The following is a 22567-nucleotide window of genomic DNA, read 5'->3' as shown; positions in this document are numbered from 1 at the left end:
TTGTTACATCTGAAATTTGTCATTTTTATCGTTTCTTTGATCAAAAATAAAAACGAAAGAAAGGTTCTTCTTTCACTTGGAAAGAAAACTGTATGTTTGTTAAGCAAGGTAGATTACACATGACACAATATACACGTCAATTTTGATTCTCGTCCGATCTCACAACACGGCTCGTTATAATAGTAATATAATCTGCTGCATAGTTACACTGACGCTCATTAACAGCAATATCATTGATCTCGAACGTCCTTCACGCACGCTACAACGTAATCTCAGTTGATTAATACGTGATTTACGCTCGTACCATCAGAAATCGCTGTTCCTTTCTTCGGCGATGCAAGAAAGTGGTTACCCTTGCTTCTTTTGCGTAGATTGTATTGAACAAAACTGGTATGTAGGTTTAATTAACTTTAAAAACTTGAAAAAAATCTTAACGATGACTTTTTATTATTTTACACAGTTAATTATCTCGATTACATTATGCCTTGTTTGTAAAGCACATGATTTCTAAATAGGATCATCAGTAAGATAATAATCGTAAGAGAATAGGAGAGTTATGAAAACAGAAGATTGCTGTCAATCGTGCGAGTTCAATAGAAACAAAAAGTTAGTAGAAAGAGAAATTGCGATAAATTAAAATCACGTAAATAGGCTCGCGTAAGAATAATCAAATTTCGAATAATAATCGACGTCTTATCGGAATAAGAGGAGGAAAGATGTGCGAAAATTTACTTAACTAGTCGTCCTCGACATTGACTCTGCTTGATTTCTAATTTTATCCCAAACTCGAGCCGGTTTTGATACCGGTCGTGGACGCCTCTCGTATGCTACGATAGGGTTGTAGGGTCGGGTGCAGCGATAATTTATGGAACCATTAAAAATCTTACCTGGCGTCCTTTGACAAATCGAAGTCGTGATCTTTACTGACAAAAAAATCAGAATTTTTTAATTTCATGTGTGAAATCACGCTGAATTATTTACTTATATATTATTTTTTTTTATTTACGCAGATTAACCCATTAAGGAAGAATGTTTCATTTATAATTTTGCTTCGGTTACCTTACATTAGCTAATTTCTTAACTTTTTAACATTTTTCTTTTTTGTCACTATTTTCTGTTCTATCTGAACATCATGATTTTATAAAGCTCGAAGGAACTAAATATGCCAAATGCTTTTTTAAATCATGGAAACTCCTTTTGCGTTTCTGATTCATATAATGGGTTTTTGTAAAGTATATATTATTCTAATAGATTTTTTACTTTATACTTTAACGAGCAATATGCAAACAGTGTGTTTTCCAGTAATGTATACATAATAAATGCAACTTTACGTAACTTTAGTATATTATTACATTACTTGTTGCTTCTTACTGAATTAATAAGTGAATTATAATAAATCAAATATCATTTAACCGATAAACTATTAAAAGCAAACGATAGTGAATGTCAATGATAGTATATTGTATGATGATTATCAAGCTACTAACGCGTCAATTCCAAATAACCAGTGTTAATGATGTAGGAAGCAAGTTGATTTCAGTTGCTTTTGTTGCATGACTTCCCTTATACATTACAAAATTTATCTTCTTGATTGAGACTCAGCTATTTATGTTCGTTGATTATAAGAAATAATCGAGTAAAATCGCATTTTTCATTCTACTTTATTACCTTCCCCGAAATAGTATAAGGGGAAACCTGTTATGAAGTCGTGGCTAACGTCTTCTCTGAAATTATCAAGGTTAGATTAGAATATATAAAAAAAAAAAAACAGAATATTTTAAGGACTTGTGTCAGCATGTTGATTTCGATTTCAAGAAACTAAACAACACAGTATCCTACCTTTTTGCGGGAAAAATTTCAATCTAATCAATTGATTTCCACAAATTGAATTTATTTATTTCGAATACTACGACGACAAGAATTAATTGTTACTGTAAATATCAATGGCTAGACTGCAGATATCTTCGTAAATTTTCTGAATACTCCTGTAATCCTGTCGTCCTTTGGATCATTTTACACCTAATCGTGTTTTTTCCTTCTTAATGTCTAAAAAAAAAAGAAAAAAAATTGAGGAAAACGTCTGATTTTAAATGTATGCTAAAAATTTCTTAAAACATTAAAGATCTCTTCTTTTAATATTGATTTAATCCTTCTATCGTTCAAAAAGAACTGACATGGGAAACGATTCTCTAATTGTTTCAAGCACTATAGCTATATGAAAATAAATAAAGCGAAAGACCTTAATTCCAAAGTTTAAAACGAAAGAATTATGTGAATCCAAACACACGATCAAATTCGAATATAATATTCTGTAAAAGATCAATAATTTGCAAAATCTGAAAAATTCTATATACGCGCCACATAGATATCAAATCTAATGTTGCACGACTAATCCCGTGTCAATTCAGAGCGAGAATCGAGCAACGACGAGACCGTACAAAATCCACCTGGAAGTAATCCTCGTTGATCTCTTTTCTCCGCGGTCGCTTTTCTATATGAAGGTTCGTAGCTCGAATGTAATTACGAAATGACGGTGACGAGTTCAGCGCAAATGACAGGTCTCTGGCCATATCCTGATGGCAAGGTGGCTCCTTTTTCTTTCGTTTCCTCTCGACGATGGCCCCCTTTTCGCATCACGTCAAAGCATCCTTTTCCGCGACAGGCAATTACGCGCTCGCCAGTTGAGGTCGCTCCAATTTCGTATCGGCTGACGACCACTGTAAAAAAGAAAAAGAAGATTAGCGAGGGGATAAAGAAAAAAGGAGCGAATACAAAAGCGGAAAAAAAGGATGGAAGAAAAAATAGAATGGAAGGGAAGGAGGGATGTTTCTCTCTGGTCCCAGTTTTAGATGTAACCACGTAAATGGCCTGTCGCGTTCGTGCAATGCACGTCGGGCCATAGACATTATACGACATTATGGCGCGGATCGTGTAACGTTATGATTATCTCGCAAAGAGCCCAAGGTCTGTCTCTTCTTATCCTCTTGACGGCAGCCATGTAATTGTTCTTTCGGTTAACGTTGGTGCATCGTTCGTTTTCCTTTTTCTTCTCTTTTCGCCAGCTTTCATCGCGCGCCCATGGGGTTTCTTGTCTCACGCACAGAAAGTACAGAAATACTAGAAAGATAAAGCGAAGGAGAAGACGATCTTTTGATCTTTTGGAACACGGTTGAGATTTGTTCTGATACGAGCGAATGAATTCGATGATTCATCTGATAATACGATATATAGATTATGGATGTCTTTTTAATTAATTAATTAATTAATTTTATCTGGTCTATCTTGTTTATTTTATTGTAAACAGTACACGTATAATACGGAAAAATATACAAAATATTCAAAGTAGAGTACTCGCTGTAATAGTGAAAGGATGAAAAGAATTTTTTTTTTGTAATTAGATTCCATTTCTTTAGTTTTATTTATAAAAATATGAATTTGGACGAACAGCTGGTGTCTAGTAATATCTTTCTTCTTGATATGGACATAAAATTGATTCAAATAGACAACGAAGAAATTACCGAAATGTCAGAGGAATCGTTGAAATAATTAATCAAGAAGAGTAAGAATGGAAGAAGAGATAAAAAGGAATTTCATGAGATGCGGTGATTAATTTAAGAGTAGTTGTTTTTCATCACCTTCATTTCAATTTTTCAAATAGTATGTGCAATATGTTTATCCTTATCTGAGCGGCGAAGAAAGAAGTGAATGAAGATATGTATATAAATATGTATTCTTCTCATAGGAAATATTCAGCGTTGTCACTGTGAAATCTTTCTCTCATTTTCTTCTGTGGCACAAATCAGGAGAGGCAATATGAAATATAAATTACTGTACGACTCTTATATCGCAATCAAGCGGCTATATTAGAGGAACGAAGATATATCTTTCTTATTATTCGTTCGTTTTACGCTTATCTCTTCGCTTAAATGACACGTACTTTTTCAATTTCGCCACTTCCATTTACAACTTTAGTACCTAATACGTATATACGTACAAACTCGCCGAAAATAAAATGTTAAGGTAGTTAGTTATTTGTATGAATCAAAACGTCGTTTCGTGAGATAGTCACATACGTCGGTAGTAATTTTTATACAACTTTATTTGAAACACCTGTATACATATATATATACATTTCACAATATAACATTTGATTTTTTAAAAACAGCATTGACATTAGATCAATCAAGACTGGATGTAAAATCAGCGTACTTTATTATTATCGTTGGACCTTGCTCAATTTCTAATCTCTTCTGAGCGGGACTTACAATTATTTCACAGCTTGGCCTATAAAATACGAAAGACCCAATATTATAATCTTCGATTATACTACCACACAAATATTCATTTGTTCTTTGCAAAAATTAGCAACCAAATCAAAATACTTAGCCAGCGAAAGTATATATACAATGGAATATCACGTCGCTCGATCCTATTCTGACCTTCCTACACTCCGCAATTAGTATTCCAATCCTCTTTACGTCCACGACCGCGTAACGACATCGAGAAACCAGGGAAGGAGGGACGAAGAACGACAAAGAAAACGTCAAGGAAAAGAGAGTCGTATGATATTAAGAATCTTAGAGTAAGAAGGAGAGAATCTTGCGAGGGTGGTTACTAGAGGAAAGGGGGGGATTCGAAGGGGGTTGGAGCGGGGCGGAGTCGAAGATACATCGGCTAAGGCTAAGTTAGGATGAGGATAGCAGCGATTATCTTAACGATCCCCTGCAGCAAAACCTGAACAGCAACTTCGCTCCGTCTCCTCTCCTCGTTGGCGAGATGCACCGCGTACATCGGTTCCACACCAGCGTCGCTTTCCTGTTGCTGGTGGTGTTGCTGTTGCCGCGGCCGTTTCTGGCTTCCACGGTCTTCTTCTCGTTGCTGTTTCTGCGCTGCTACCAAAGAAATATGCCGCGAGGTGGGAAAAAAAACAGAAAAAGAAAGAAGCGGGGACGCGAAACGCTGAAAATAGCTCGCCGTGTGCTGCCTTTGGCGAACAAGTGGTGAAACCAGCAGGAATCCGCGTGGCTTTTCCCTTCCTTCCTATTTTCTCGATCCTCTTTTTCTTCGAGCGATCCACGCCGATAGGACTGGTTTAGGATAAGCGTAGGCTGCCACTTGCCTGTGCCGTAATAATGATGTTATAATATTGTTATCACACGCGGCAGGTGCGATGTGCGAACGAGAGAAAATGAGGATGCTGCTGTCTATGCGCTTTAAAGTGGTTTCTTGATCCTGATCTTGATTTCATCGCGTAGGATTCTTATCTTGGTATAAGAGAACATTGATGAAGTAAGTTTGTTTATATATCACGAAGGATGTAGATATCAATTATGGCATGACTTTACTAAATTGTAATAAAACATTCAACTTGTCAAATGGAAAGGAGATTCCAGTTACAATGTACATTTTTGTTCAGAGAAACTGATTACGGACTCTACAAGAGAGTAGAGTCTATTTGATTTGTACAGACATCCGTAGGATCGATAAAGGTAGTCTATCGATCGAATAAATTTTCATAACATAGGACTAAGAATAGCAAAACCTTCGAACTAACAAATTCGTCTCGTACTCGAACGATAATTCGACAACTCGGAAGCCAGGCGAGTCTGGCCAGCTGCCGCCGGAGGCAGGAGTAGCCTTCGATTCGTTCAGTGACTCCGAATCCAACGAGCTTGAGATACATCCACGAACGGCGCACACAAGCGTTGTATCAGCTCGGCTCCGCCTGTTCTTTCAACAGGATCCAGAGGAGCTTTCTCGACGTATATACCGTTGTAACTCGCGAATTCTAGATCCTGACCTCTTCGAAACATAGTTTCTCAATCGTCGTGTATCCCACATAGACTCTAAATGTTCATGGTCGATCTTGTTGCTCGTCGTTGGCACACTTAGCCCATGCAAGTTTCTCGACTAACGAAGGACCAACCAAGAACCCTCTTCCTCTCGTCTTCAAATTTTGCATAGTCGTACGCGTGTCACACAGCGAGGATATCGTACAGTTGACTAATGACCCCGGCCGTTGATCCAGGGGTGGGCCTAAGTCAGCTCGTGCATCGGCGCAGAACGCGAGGGAAGCTAGATAGTGAACGTTTGGTCGAATGAAACAGCCTAATCGGCGCTAGCTCGCAGCTGTCGTGACTTCGAGAGGAAAGTCGCGGAACGGCAAGGACGAGGAGGTGGCGACCGGTTGACGGCTGTTGGAAGCCGGTCTACGCTGGTGTGTAATGCATTACACAGGTATTACAGGTATTATCCGTATTACACGTATTACGAGTATTATACGGACGTACGTGCGACCTCGAGAGAGCAGAGGCCTGGTGAAGAACGGCTTCTTCTTTTTCTTTCTCCGAGCCCCCTCCTTCGTCCTTTGACTCTGCTGGTCCCCTCGATTCCTCTACATCCCTCGCACATGTGTCTGCCCTTCTCTCTCTTCATCTCCTTTCTTTTCTCTTCCTCCACCACCTCCTCGCCGCGTGTTGAATGCATGCAACTCCTTTGCGCGTCTACACACGGCTCATCCTTTGTCTCTGTCTTCTCTGGCTCATCCTCTTTTCTTGCATTCTCTCCTCCTCTCTGTACCTCGACTCCTCTCTTCCCTTTACCTATTCTCCTTCTTCTTGTCGTTTTACCCTGCGGCCCCACGAGCGGGCGGTTTAACGTCCGCGACTTTCTCACCCCTCTCATCCTGCTACGTCCCTCTGTTCTCCACTTTCTGGTTCGCCTCTTGCACCTCCACCCCCTCCCTCGACCTGCTGCATGTCCTCTGCTCGCTCATCCGCCTCGGCCTGTTCCATGCTCGCTCTAGCGAGCTCCTCCGTTCGTGTTTCTCTCTCTCGTCTATCAATCTTGCTGCTCCTCTCCCGATGGGTTTTAGTTTGTTCCTTTGGAGGAATCTGCGCTGTCCCGGACCGGAGATTATCCTGCCACCCGACTGGAACTTGCTACCCTCTGTGTAACGCGATTTGGGCAGCTCCCTTTTTGCATTTTTTATGGATTTTTGTCGGGTCAACGTCGCTGTTTAGGGATGCTTCGTCATTGTTGGGTCTAGTGGACTGATGTTGTTTTGGAAGAATTAAGGTTTCATTGTTTTGGGATTGGTTTAGTATATTCTTCTGTTAAGATGTATGATAATTTTACACGGTGGCTAATATGGGCTGTCATTGATTTTTATTAGGTTTAGCTTCGTTTGCTATTATTTTTAACATATTGAGTAACATATTGACAGTTGCAAGGTTCACTGTTTTGGATTAAATGCGATTTGGATATTTTTTGTTCAGATGTATAGTAGTTTACTTTTTGCGATCTATTACACTCTATTACAGAGTACTATGCAACGTAATAGTTAGTTAGTTAGTTAGTGGTCTCTTAGGAGACGAGAAAGAAGAAAAGAGGATCGTTTCGCGCGAGATACAATATTCCTTGTTTATATTAGATGCTCGATTCAATATCTCGAGGATATTAAAGCCTCGTTAGATCTATCAAATTATTGATCTTAATTGGAAAGGATGTAATTAACTTCTCGCGTAAGCATTTATTGTATCCTGTTTATGTTCTCAAGGAGTCCTGTTCGCTTCGCTTTTTTCCTTTAAGAGAATATTTTAAGCTACATACTCTCTGAAAACTTGACATTCTACTATACACTTGCACATCTCAAGCACTAAGAATTATTGTTTTATTGTTTAATAGTAATCGGTGCAAGTTTAAAGTGATTTAATATACTCGACCAACTCGGTTGATAATCAGGATACCCCATAAAATCCAAATCGATTAATGACGAGACAATTTTATGTTTCCTCTTCTTTAACAGGTTTTCTTCTTTCAAATTCTAAATTTAGATCTCATAATACGTATATAAGTATATGATTATAGATTCAAGTATTAAATTATGTGAACTTGAGATTAAAATATCTTTTAAATTACTAATTACAGACACTACAAATAGGAATGGAAGTAAATTTATTTCAGATAGTTTCTCTTATCATATTATATTAATTATTACATTCATACCTTCTTTTTTAGACATTTCTTACATTTCGCTGAAATGTTCAATTCTAGTATTTATTAAAATCATATCTTTTTTTATATACTACTTTAATTATTTATTTAATCAGAATAATCATGCGATTACATTGTTTGGTTGCTTCTAACTGTACATAATTTCTAATTAATTTTTTAATATAGTCAATAACCATGGACAATAGAATAAAATCTGTGCTTGTGTGTGTTTGATGATGCTAACTTATCAAATGCAAACTCCGAAGAACTAACATTTCATATGTCATATATTCCTCTACTTAATAAATTCGACAATTAAGGGCTATTAGCAATTGATGACAGTATTGTAGCTAGGAAAATGAAATTTTTGTACACAGTATCCTAATTTGATGATCAGAAGTTATAGTATGCCAATATATTAATGTAGAAACGCGGAATATTCCTACGGGGGTAGAATGCTTACGATTCGTGAAACTTTCGGTGCCCTCTAGCCTTCTTCAACGAGTTCCTGTCGCTCCTGGGGGCGGGCGAGTCGTAGATTGAACCGAGAGGAGAATCTAGCGTTCTATTGCAGAGAAAACGACCTCGGTGTAATGTTCGACCTTTACGAACCGGTCCCTCGGTACATTTGCATGCCAGCACAGGTGTATTGCGCCGCTTGTTGTGCAGCGTTGTATTCCGCGATGTCGAAGTACAGCAATACCAGCTGATTGGCGTGTCCCGTGGCGCAGAAGGGATTCCACACTGTGGTCTCGGATGAGCAACGATGACTCCTTCAACGACGAAAGCAACGGTCGTTGAGACGGTATGAATTGTCTGATCAGTTCATTGAGTGTAACGGAGATACGTTTGACGGCAGGCAAGGGAAGCTGTCTATTATGCTTCTGAAATGCAAAGTCGCGGTCGTGGTACCAGCCTATACGGAGCGGTCTCGTTACATCAGTACACGACCTTAGGCGAAAACCGGTCGTTGGAATCGATTTGCATGGCCGACTCGTTGCGATTAATTACGTAGCGCGCGCTTTGCCCGTTTCCTACGACACAGAGAATCAGGCAAACGCTTGCCACTCGTGATATTATTATTCTTTTCACTGGCCGTACAGTGACAGTACATTTGATTATGCTATTGAATCGTTTGTTCTTCACTCGTACCGCAATGAATCGTTCGTGTCGATGAGAAAAAAGTTAGGACGTGCTGTTTGTTTCGCTAACTTGTTTTCCTTCGTCCATGAGCTATTGCCTTATCGAGCGTTAGTCACGCGTATAATTACAAAATAGTTCGCAATAACCATAATTTATTTTGCTAAGAAGTCTTACGGAGAGACGCTGATGCTGTATCAATGCGACGCGTGAGACACAAGGTAGATGATCGATAGAAAAAACTTGGGATAAGTGGAAAATAAAGAGGTGTACGATTCGCGTCGATGAATTTCGAATCTGACACTGTACGGATGAATCAGTTAACGAAATACTATTCGCTGGCTTTCTAGTATTCGTAATCCTTTCACTCAGTTCTAACACGCTACTGCACAATCCTTTACTACATTTACTATTACATTACTGTTCACTTTTCAATGTGCCTCTTCTCTCTCCTTCTTTTTTCATCTGTTTATTTTGCCTGTCAGAACTTTCGTATTTTATTTCACTAAACATGTTTAGCTATTCGTAGAACATCGTTTGGCTACGTCCTAGCACTTTAAAATCAACACGAAGCATTTTTACGCATGTCTGTGGTAGGAAAGTTGTTCCCCTACTGGGTACATTGTGCGATCGTTGACTTCTTAATTGCGTGATTAAGATCTTGGATTTGAATGTGTAGAAATACAAAATAACTAAATAATAAGACAAAAGAAATACTTCATTTGCAGCCTATTGTTCGCTTACGCCGAAATTTCGTATCTTATAATATTAAATTAGTATTTAACTCGTAGATAGTAAAAATCAAATAGTTAATAAACAAGTAAAGTCTATGAACATACGTTGATACCTACACTTGCCATAGTTATACATAGTTGATTACACTATGTTAAATGAACCACTATAATCTGAACCAAATAATAAGCGGTAGAGCTATACACAGAAACGAAATTGAAAAAAGTCACCTACAAAAGAATCTCAGTATCAATTTTCAAACCTCTACCAGGACATCTCATTATCCCTCTCTATCATCAATTATTCCAATCACCAGAAGATCAAACAAATCACGCAGCATCTCGGAGATACCGGCGAACGTCCGGAAACGGTGGGCGATTTGAAAGAAAAAGAAGGCAGGAGAGAAAAAAAGACAGTAGAGAAAAAGGGGAAAAATGCAGGAACTCATGCTCGTCACGCGCGAGACGACGTACACGCGGCCGTGGCTTGGATGGAGCCTCGATATGCTCATTCATACTTCGCCGTCAGCTGACGTCCACCGATCGCCGATGAATTACAATGCGTGAGTTTGCGCGACGCATGTGTGTACGCCCCCGTTCTCGCCTCGTCTCTGTCGTTTCTCCTCGCTTTTGCATACGCTTCTGCGGTTCTTCCTCCCTCTTTCTCTTGATCTACCTGCGGCTACGGTCCACGAACGGGGCTGTTTGCCCGTCCGCGACACCCGGTCTCGATTTACATTTGACGAGAGACAAGCCGTGTCGTAATCGGCGTCGCGTCGTTCTGTTGCGCGATCACGAAATCCGAGGCGACCGCGAACTTGTCTGTTCAGAGTCACGCGGATTCAACGACGTAGCTAATAAGCGATCGTTCTCACGGTTGCATTTTGATGTTTGCCGCGGCGTGGGATGCGCTTCGGGAGAAACGCCGGTTAATTGGTTGGCACGATTTTCGTGATTTACTATTTTGGTGATTCGAAGTGAGGTTTATCTGTACGTTATATGATAGATGTTTGTTATAGGAAATTTAAGGGTAAAATTACTCGTTATATTTGTATAAATAAATAAAATAAATCTATATTTAATTGAAAGAACTACTGTGATAAAAAAAGTAGCTCCGCTTTACGATAGCTCGAGTAAATAAGTTAAGTACTTTTTCAAACTTACTATAAATTCACAGTCAATTGATATTTGTAATAAGAAAATTTGTTACTTCACATGTCTTGCAAAACTTTTGAATATAAAATCTATGACTTTCTTTCCCTTCCATATAAATATAATTTAAATATTGGAGTTGTCTGTGTATTTTATTTTGTGTATTTTACTTGTAATGTATTTAAGAACGAAAGTTTTCCCTTACGATAAACCGTACGTGTTTGACAAACCGCTCGTTAATCAAGAGGTCAAACATTTCGTTCGACAGAGTTAATATTTAACGAATTTTCGCTCACGATCGCCTAGACTTGTCAGTGTTCGGTCAGTTGCGAGATAATCGGATAGAACATCTGGCAAAACTAATAAACTAACGTCCCTTTCCACGATTTCCTTGTCCTTCGGAATATTTGCGTTTCCTGTGTCACTTTCGATTTCCTTCGACCTTCGAGCAAGCAGCCATCTTATTCCGCACGTGGCAAATTTTTGCGAAATATTTGCGCTGTCGCACCCTCGACCTCGACAAATTCTTTTCTTCGATTACCTCATTGGTGAAATTTTTATCCATATTATGTAATTAATTCCAATTTATAATTTTTCATTTGGATTCTTAATATTGAAAGGATCAGTTGGATTGTTTCGAGACCAATTAGAAAATTTATTATTTCCATTATGAACATTTCAATTTACAAAAGATAAAAATATATTCATGAATAATCTATAAAATTTATAATTTTCAAAATTAAAAATTCATGATCTAAAAACTATAATCTATAAAATTATAAATCTACGAGGAATCTATAATTTATAATTCTGTAATATCCATAATATAACCTGTCTTTAATTATCCATAAAATCTATAAGATTTCTATGAAATACGTTAAATTGCTCGTTTCAATCACTCTGATGAGTTCCATTACTATTCCAATGTCTCTTTATAGATTTTACCTGCATTCAGGATCATGCCCCAGGATCTATGCATCTTTTTCTTTCGTTGTCCTTTGTGAATTCCTTTCGGATCATTGTTACTCGATCTTCGTCCTCGGCGAACAAACGTGCATTGTTCATCCGATAGATATAGAACATGGTCAGACAACGATCTCGGTATTCCTCTATCCTTGGATGATTCGTCGTCATGATGTTCTAGTCTATCCTTTTGGTACTTCTCCTTCGGTGATTTCCTGACAGGCCTGATATCCGGTCGATATTATTCCATTGTCGGCCGTTATGGAACCTTACAACGAAGTTAAGACCTCGACGATAATCTTTGTACACTCATAATCAGCCGTGACATACTCGAGAGGCTGTCAAGTTGGCAAAAGGGCCCCCCTATCTTTCGAGGGGCGGCGTCGAGTAGGGTCATATCAAATGACAGGCTTTCTTGTTCAATTCACAATCGGAGATAGGATAAAAAATATTCGTAGCGAGCTGTGATTACTCCAGCATCTTCGTAGTTATATCGATATAACGAAGTTGTAAAAATTTTCGTGTTTCTAACGTAGCATTTGGATTTGGAATATTTGGGACGACTTAAGGAACACGACATTCCACACGATACTTTTAAATGTAAAAAAAGAATATAACGAAGAACGTAATAAAGAACGTAAATTCTCATACAATCATTGAGTGTTTCTTAACGTTATAATTATAAAATACAATAGAACTTCCAAGATTCGCTCAGTTTTTCTTCCTTACTATTCTTCTTTCAGCCAAATCTTACAATTTTATGGAGTTTCCAGGTACTTATAACACAAAATGTTTAAGATCCATTAGATACCTACATATAGTAAAACAATCAAATTTTTCTCCATCGCCAAATGCTCGAATTATTAATAATTTTATATTCTAAAACTTTCTCTCCAGAATAGATTTTCTGAAAAGTTCACTTTTCCCAATTATATTAACGAATGATTGACTTCGCGATTCTTTATGTTCATTTTCATTAATTCTTTTCTTCGTTACATGACGGACCATAATAAAGGTAATCTAGGTAATTCTAAGTAGCCAAGAAATTAGTTTCACTTTATGCAAGATAAGGAATGAAGGTTGCTCGTTTTATCATTTTGGGACGTGTTAGCCAGTTAGACGGTGCTTCATGACGAACAGAGGATCAACATCGACACACGGTCCGACTGGGATGTTTAATTCATACGCGTTTCTCGAAAATACGTGGAAGCGTGATTCATACGGTAGCTCAAGGCTGCTGATATTTCTTATAAATACTCACGTCGTGATATTTATATACTTCCTCTGGTTTATTTTTCCCTTCTGTTCCATTAGTCTTCCTTTGATTATTGCGTTAAGATAATCATCACACATATATGGCGTCCTTTCATTACTGACTTGAGTTAATAGGTTTGAGGAATTATTATATAAATTTGTGTGAAATTGGAATTATTCCATTATTCTTAAGTAGACTTCGTAACATTTTTTCTGTGAAGATTTACGATGTTTACAATCGAAGTTTATATCTCTTTAGTCAGAATCATCACGTGTCACGTGAAACACTAGCAGATTTACGAGATTTTCTATTTACTTCTTACAACTTTTTGTGAAATACGATAATTAGCTTGTAATTTGTACAATATCCTTGTAGAACTTCATTTGTATTTTCCTTGTTATCAGACTCGTTACTTGTATTTAATTGCATCATTTAACGAAACTTGTATTCATCAATATTGAGAGTATTATTTATAATATTATAATGATATTAATACAGGGAGTAATTTATGTCGTGTAAAATTTCACTAATAACATCAGTTCAATTGTGCAAGAGGATCCCGATCGGTCTTCGTTCCTTTAAAATAAACTTTAGAAACAGATTCATTTAATTACCTTTCATCCTAAACTATATAAGCGAATTTACCATTGATTCCGTAAAAATAATCTTAAATTGCTTAATATTTTCTGCATAATATTCTATTTAATCTACTAACTAGCCACCTAGTAAAATTGTGCACAGTATCAAGTCCCGCGCGTCGATTCTTTGTTCTCTAATTCTCTGGACATTTTAACGTTTGAGTTCAGGTCGATGGTGTGCAAAGACCCGCCCTTCTCAGAACTTAATCATCTTCGCGATGCTTATCGATCTAAACGATATTCTGAGCGCGATGTCACGTTGTGACTCTGCCAGCAGAGGCAGAGATAAAGGGAATTCTAATCGTGAATGAAATCCGTCACGTTGGCGCTTTTCAAATTTTTGCGCTGCATTCGATTAACCTCTGCATAAAGACCACCTACACGCAGCGAGTGTAAACATATACTGATTCGCGGATTGCATTTCAATCTTCCATCATATGGGAAGTGTCATAGTGGGAATCTAAATTTATAGTTCTTGTCGAATGAAAGATTAATGAAAACTCGTAAATTTCGAACAGTCGTGGAATGCCAAAGTTTTCCGACAAATTCCTTCAAATCGTTTAATTCCTTCAAATCGATCCATTACAATGATTTGATAGAAGACACGTGTATATCAAATTTATTTTCTTGTGAAGCTGCTAAAGCCAAGTCAGGTACGTGTCTGCCAGTGTAGGCTTAGCTTAACAATCAGAAATTTCGGCGTAGGTTCTCTTATCTCCCAAAATTTTATTCGATTATGTTGAAATTTATCGAAGAAATTTAATTGAATCTTGATTAATTCACGTTTTGTATTTATTATTGATAAAAATTTCCTTCTTATACGTTCTATCAGCGATGATGAACTATACTTTCTCCGCGAGTATCAATCAATTTTCTACCAATCATAAACATCAGCAATAACATCGTCTTAATCAGAACACTGTACTTACTTTGAGCAATTTTAAAATGATCAATCATCAATTTGTTCTATATTATCGACGCAACCGTTAATCCTAGTAAGAGTATGTGAACAGTATAGCATTTAAGTAGGAAAAAACAGAAACGCGATCATTATGATATGGTTATCCAATTTCTTTCATATCCTTAACTGGTGATTTGAACGTTTCCAGTGTTACGAAGCACGGTCAATTTTCTCAGACGAATTGGTTACAAAAACTTGAAATATCGCGTGTTACGGGCAATCGGAAAAGCGAAAAGCAAGGAAACGGAAAAACAGCCGAACCGCGTTGTATCGGCCACGTAATCGGTGACTTCAGCGGTGCTTTAATATTTGCAAAAGAAACAACGCAGGAAAATGAATCACAAGGTGGACGTTGAGCAGCGATTCTCATTCACGTGTTTACTTTTCGATGCACCCTAAATTTTTAATCAAGAGATTTAAATATTTAAAATACACTATTCAATATAATACAATATAATGAATATATTAAAAGTTTGCCGCAATTCACCAAAAGTGTTTCAGCCTGGTAAGTAATACAAATTACGAAACTTTTTAGTTTAACGGGCTTTCAATCCCGCGTCTTTATAAAGATATAATAATTTATAAAAATTTAAAAATGTCCCTTGCTGTTCCTATGATTTACCATATTGTGTCGTTTTGGGAGGATTCAAGTATTCGTTTCCTACCCTCAATTCAAAATGTCCATCTTTCCTGGAACTACTAGCGCCAAGACGACACGTGCGCTGCGTAAAAATTAATACCGGAAAGATATGCGATTCTTTGCACTACAGTTAATATCAAAGCGGGAAATCTTATAATTTTCAACTGCTGTATGGGACAGATACATATTAAAATGGTGGAATAACGATCAAGAAGTAATGATCGAAAAATCAAACTACTGTCAGTGAAACATATTAGTCTTCGGAGGAAATGTAGATATTATTATGTTCGATAAATTTTCCGAGAGTTTTCAGATGAAATTTTATCGAGAGATACAACTTGAGCTCCTGGTATATTTCCCTTTTGTTCAACCTTGGACGATGTCAATTAGGAGTAGCACACTAATTGCATAACGTGAGTTTGCAACGCGTCGAAGGAACTTAGCGTCGTTCGATAAAGATGAAAGATTGAAAATAACCAGGCGTTAATTTCGGTCCAAGGAAAAGGCCAAAGTCGTGGACTTCATGCCTATGAAGACGTCCATCTTTTAGCAACGTTAGAGGACTCGATTGAGTAATGTGTGTTTGTAGACATTAGCGAACATCGTACATCTGTGATGAATTTCTAATATTTACCGTCTCCTTGGTGAACAGACAAATATTGTCTGTCAAAAGTTTAGTGTGTATATCGAAATGTTATTAGAAAATATTGAAAGATGTGTAATTTTCGTAATATCTTTTCATTGTTGATTCGAATTAATTATTACTGTTAATTGCCTTTTCTGTTTTAAACTAAAGCTTAACGTCGCATCAATTGCATACTTATTAGCAAATTATTTTGTCTGTTATTCTGGTTCCTTTTAAAATAACATCGAACAAAATGTTGATCTTTATTTGCGAATATTTATTAGAATATTTAATAGATTTTAATAATTTATTAAAACACGTACGACGCGTAACATAAAGCGAGAAAAGGTTAATCAGACGCTAGTTGAAATTTCGTTCAAATAAATGGAATTGATATAAACAAAGTATTGTTATATTACCAGACATACACAACTAAACTATTTTAATAATCGTCACCATCAGTGTTTCAACGAATCCATTCTACGGAGTTTCTAATAAAACTCCTGAGAAAGTTACCTGATCCTGCGTTTAATTCATCTCATTTATACTCTTTTCTTTCTCGAAGAAGAGGAAGTACATCCTTCTTGCGAAGATTAATTTTCCATCAATCAACATTTGCCCTAAAGCGATACACGTTGCTCCTGTAGCATCAGAGTCTCGAAAATCGCTGGAGGAAAATCGACTTGTACCATGAAAGACGTAGTCGCGAAATAGAAAGAGAGAAATAGAGGGAGAAAGAGGTAGAAAACGACGAGGCAACGTGATCGTTAACATCCTGCTGTACACCTCAAGCCGGAATGATGGATCGAGATCGGCAAACGACTTTGTATCGAGACACGGGACGGCGTTAAAAATAAGAAGAAACCAGGAGTTGGCGGACAGAGGGAGGTGCGATTGAGTAGAAAAAAGGTGTACAAAACCGAAACTAAAATGATCGACGGGACAGAGGAGTGAAGATTGGATTTACAGTTATCGTGAGGGAATAACGGGAGACACGGAGAACATGGGATAAGCATGATATTCGGGAGGAGAGGAAAAAATACCGTTCGCTGTAAATACCAATCACGATTTGGCCACACGTTATTGTATCTATTTGACGGATTTGTTGTCATTAATCGCAACGTTAAACAATTAGATATAATAGTTACCTACATGTGTTTAATTATGGAAATGATAAAGGTCAGATGTTAAATATCATTGGGTATATCTGATATGATACAGAGGTTGGAGACTGAATAATTATAAAGTAAAGGTGAACGCATTATTAAATATGGATATATGGTACTTTATTAATGTAAATTAATATAGACATTTGGGACGTGAAACGAATTAAACGTTCTTACGTTGCTAAAAAAAGAGGTCATAGGAATATGGAATTCTATTGGATGGATGTAAGTTGATATGGATATTTGGAAATGAAACAACTATGAAATAGATGTAAAGGAATGAATAAAAGAAAGGATTACTATATATAGAAACTTATAACTTATAATTCTTTTTCCGAGACTTTTCGTTTGGAAATATTCAATTCAGCATCGTTGCCTGACGTCTATTGCCATGAATATTTATCGAGTCACTGTTAATTGCATTAGGCTACGGTAATAACGAGAATTCGCCATAACTAATTGATGTTAAAATAATATACTTACGCAAAGGCAAAGCATTTCATATTGCCGTTTATGAAGCATCGTTGTTAGAAACGATTGTTATTCGCTAGTGTTTTGCGAATGCTGACGAAACGAAGATAATCGGCGATTAGATGGAATTAAGGGAGTCTACGCAGTTTATTCAATGTGTTGTAATATGTATCTAATTTTTTACGTGTCATAAAAAAAACATGTATTCTGATGCAATCCTACGTGCTCTTTTTTTCCAACTTACCATTTTAAACAAGAATAATTACGAATGAATTTACGCGAATGGAGAAACAAAAATTCTTTATAGATGATGAGCAGAATGCAGTATTTTATGCAAATTTGTATAATTAAAACAGTGGAACGTAAATAGGGATTTGTTCCACCCTACAAATGTGATAAGTACTTTGTAGGAAATATTTTGTATATTTTTACATTTTAAATTAACTGCGAATGCATAAACATTAGCAGTATGTATAATGATACAGGTATTCGTAATAGAGGAGGAATAGAGGATACTTTATGAAGTTATCTATACGTATCTAGAATTTTTAAGATTAGGAATGCAATACCTGGAAATTATGAAAATTATAGTACAGAGGAAACAAGTAAATCGCAAATCTTTGCGTCCATAATAGAATTTATTTCTGAGAAATATGCTAATTTAATTTTATTTTTCCGACAAACTAATTAGTTAAATTATTCGTTAATTCGATTTTTGATAGAGTTCGATATACGTGGAAAAGTAAGAGAATTTCTGTAGTAAGAATTCCCGATTTTATAACAATTTACAAAAAATATACATTTATAAAAATATTTATTTCTTTTTCATTAAAAAAAAAAGAAGTTATAAACTCGCATTTGAATCCTAAAAATATAAGAATAATTTTTTGATCTTTTTCGAAGAGAAGGCTAAAAGTTTAAGGTGTCAACGATCTTGCGGAATCGTCAATTTCCAAGATCGACATCGAGCGTTATACAAGTAGAATGACGTTAATGAAAAGGGAATCGTTTCGAAAATGTTTCACGTAAAGCGGTTCGATTCGAACGCATTGACTCACGACGCAGTTACGGGTGATGCAAGTTGAGAGACCATTTGCTTGTTCGAACAACAGCGTCAGAAGGGAATGCAGGATTGTACAATAAAAATTGCAATAATTGGTTAGTTACCACGAGCATTTATGGGTTACTACGAAGAATTTGCTTTGTTTGCTTGGGCAGTCACGTTTCGAATTATCTAAGTCAATCTAAGTATTATCACGTTATAAAAATATTTCAAGTTTCACTGATTAATTAATTGAAACGAAGATGAAAATTTTTTATTGTTATTTAATTCTGGATGGACTTTGAATTTCTATGTATTCTTTATTTACATACTACGAATCTGATACTATGAATGATGTGCCTGTATTTCTTTATCGTTTTTAATTATCAAGGCGTCAGCGATCCTATGAAATTAAAAAAGTAATTATCATCTTAGATATGGACTATCTTTAATGCCAGGTGACTTGTCCGCGTAATTGCACATATAATAACTATTCATTCAAATCAGATTTATGAATGAATGGTCGTTGAGATTCATAACCAGCAATCAATTGTACATTTTCCTGGAAATCAATTGTTGAAGTAAACATGATTGTTCAGATATTTTTAATTTACACCTTATTCTCGAGCAAATTGCTATTCGATTAATTTACCTGAAAACTGATTTGATAGATATGACCAATCATTCACTTACGAATTATCTCTATTGAATCATGAAATCAAGAAACAATGGAGCGTAAAGGACAAGGAATTTTTAACTATTCGAAAAGCGATTCTATTTTAGCCTCTAGAAAAATCAGAAAAAGTACCCTATCTCGCTGTATAAATTTTCTTAACATTTTCTTCAACGGATAGTTTCTATTATACGAAAAATCTCTTTAACTGTAAAATTCAATGATCACCGTCTCTCGTCTCAAGAGAATTTAATCTTTTTTCAATAACCGCGTAGACAACAATTAAAAAATAATTCTTTTACTTTGGTCGCTGCCTCCTTCACGAGCCTTACTCTTTTCTTTTTCCATTGCATAAAATGAGCCCACTGTTCTGTGCTTACCAAAAACCATGTTCCACGCGATCCTTCAGCCACGATCGACTTCGTTCGAAACTCGTCGCGATACGATCGATACGATCAACGTCACGAGCGTCCGATATTATCGAGTTCGCAGAAGCGGAAGAGAAATAGGTATTCCAGTCTGATCGCGATTCCTCAAGCCGGGGTCTCCCCACGCTTTTAATTGCCCTTCAATACATATCGCATTGACGTTTCGACGAAACCACCGTCGCTGGTGTCGGCAGGTCGCACACACGTTCTACGCGTTAATTCGCCGGTGAATTTACGTTCTCGCGGAGCGACGACGGAGGAGGCATCGTCGTTAATTCCCAGCGGCGTAGTCGTGTCACGTCGCATCGGTACATGGAGGGAGGAGGCGAACCTCCGTCGATTCTTCTCCTTTTTTTCCTTTTCCGGCCGGTGTGCTAGCTCGCGCTGACTACTGACATTGAGATCGTCAAGAAACGTCCATTGTGCCTCGCACTTCGCACCCGGACTGCTAATACACGCGACGCCCCCGTGGGCTTTCTACATCTCGACGCCGCCGTACAGAGGGAGAGGGACCATTTGGACATGATCGCGGCGATCGTACGGATTTTGACGTTTTATGAATGAAACGAACAGCATTTCTCCGCGAGAAATGATGATTATAAAGCTATATCTCTGATTCTTACGTGGGCAATACGAGTATCTGTTAAGGAAGAAAAGTATATTGAGAGAATAATACGTAATACGATACATTGCATTAGACCGCGGATTTGAGGAGAAATTGAAGATACGAAAATATATAGGAAAATGTATAAAATATTTAAAATACAGCACATATTATAAATTTTGTTCGATGGAACAAAGCTCTATTTAGATTTCATCAGAATTCAGAATTTTGTTAATAAAGATATGATAAAATATTAACAGTCTACCTATGATATCGATAAAAAGGTCAGAGGAAAGAAACTGATCACTGATGCCCCGTTTCAGAAAATGACATTACCGATCCTAAATACTGTAAAAATTTAGTGCAAGAATGTCAATTTTGATACTTATCTTCTTTCCTTTATTGCTTCTTTTATCTCGAATTTTTTAAAAATGGATTTCCAACAGTTGATATAAAATTCACTTACTAGAATGAGCTTTTATAACTCCTAAAGAAATCACTGTTTAAGATGAAGTTGAATAAACTTTCTATATTATATCTATATTTTATTTCTTAAACGCGTTCTAATAATTCAGTACCAAATTTTGAAACACTTTTATGAAAGGAGCTTAAAGGTTGGAGATCGAAATATATATACATATACAAGTTTATAGAATTATATCAAACAATTTTATTTTTCAATTTTTTAATTGAATGTTTAAAAATAATATTAATGTATGATCTTAAATTATCGTAAAAAAATTGTGACTTTCGTAATTGCTTTTTCGTAATCCCCTAGTCATGTTTCTCAACTTTTCTTCTGTAATTTTTCATTTAACGCTTCAAAAATCTAATATGTATTCACGCATGCATTAAAAAGATCATTTCCTAAATTTAATAATATTCTACAAATATTGAATGTTACGTATAAGATGGATGTTCCGCTTCCTATTAGAAAAAAACTTAAAATATAAGCATATAAAGAAGCACATGTTGAAGCGTACATTTTGAATGATTTATCGTCACTTCTTCATTTCTGTTATTCTCCAGTTGATTTTGAACGCCTTCATCGAAGCTTTTGACATGTTAGCCCACAAAGAACCTTGATTTATTTTACGCACGACACCTTAATGGCTGGTTGTTGAATACAAAAGTTGCACGCCAGCAGATAGTTACGAGGCAGAAGACTTTTATTTATGAGTTGCAGAGGTATAATCTTGAAGTACAAACGGTAAGTGCAAACTGAAATTTGATTACTCCATCTGTCCGTGATCTTCGCGGTTTTAAAGGTTTGTTGAGCGGAGATAAGCCTAATTGACGTGAGTTCATCGAATTTCGTAATATCGACCTTCACACCGTAATTGAAATTTAAGCAAAATAGGACGAGTACAGCGAAGTACATTTTATTCAATGTTAAAAAGAAATATTAAATATTAAAAAGAATAGTAATTAAAATTATTTAAAAAATATTAAGAAGAAAATTTATTCTATATAATATATAGATATTTTAACAGTTTAATTAAAATTTATGATAAATCGACATTCTCTCGATGATAGAAGGATGTTCAAGAACTTTCAATAGACATTAAAACCATTCTCCAATCGCTGTAAGCTTGTGTGGAATGATCAACAAAGAATCGTCTGCTATGCAAATATTAAGCTATCCGTATCACGTTAGCGGCTTTTACAATTAAGACACACATTCGATGTATGATGGCTCGGCGCATTGTACGTCATTGAATTAGTAGATCCAATCTCTTGTGTTATGAATCTTGCAACTTAAAAAAAATGATTCATCGCTGAAGGTCGTAATTGTGTTCTCCAGGAACTGATTCATACGACCGTCAAACACTCGTCCTTTTTTTTTCGGACGTTGCTTTACCTAGTTCTCGTGGATCAATTAATTTTTTACTTACATTTCTTGCGAATTCATTTCAGTAATTGACGTAGGTTGCGGCGTCTCCTTGAAGGTAAAATTACAATTGCCATTGTGAAAATTTTTACGCGATTTATCGATTGTTTGAGTAAGAGTAGAGAAAATGTTGAAGCAATAATCCATGAATGTTCGAATTAGAATCATTGGCTGCCTTCGATCTGTGAAGAA

General features: G+C 36.5%; 2 protein-coding genes across 7 annotated transcripts in view; one reads left to right on the top strand and one right to left on the bottom strand.

Annotated features, from left to right (window-relative positions):
• Nucleotides 1-22567, top strand: part of LOC122566193 (serine/threonine-protein kinase S6KL) — a 67801-nt gene that overhangs the window by 23329 nt on the left and 21905 nt on the right. The window lies entirely within an intron of this gene.
• Nucleotides 983-20621, bottom strand: LOC122566194. 4 transcript variants are annotated; one of them, XR_006316433.1, is made up of 3 exons: nt 8459-9424; nt 2439-2717; nt 983-2046 (listed from the first exon to the last, which is right to left on the bottom strand). XR_006316433.1 is itself a non-coding variant. In XM_043723118.1 (3 exons), exons 1-3 carry the CDS (start codon nt 19840-19842, stop codon nt 2040-2042), a joined length of 210 nt encoding a protein of 69 aa, XP_043579053.1. In that variant the 5' UTR covers nt 19843-20621; the 3' UTR covers nt 983-2039. The 4 variants fall into 4 exon arrangements, 1 of the variants encoding a protein (XP_043579053.1); XR_006316432.1 differs by having other exon boundaries at nt 2448-2717; XM_043723118.1 differs by lacking the exon at nt 8459-9424 and adding an exon at nt 19833-20621 and having other exon boundaries at nt 2525-2717.

The sequence above is a fragment of the Bombus pyrosoma genome, linkage group LG3, assembly GCF_014825855.1.
Source record: "Bombus pyrosoma isolate SC7728 linkage group LG3, ASM1482585v1, whole genome shotgun sequence".
Classification (NCBI taxonomy): Eukaryota; Metazoa; Arthropoda; class Insecta; order Hymenoptera; family Apidae; genus Bombus; species Bombus pyrosoma.
Note: the sequence above shows the minus strand (reverse complement) of the source record. Positions and strands in the feature narration are given on the sequence as shown.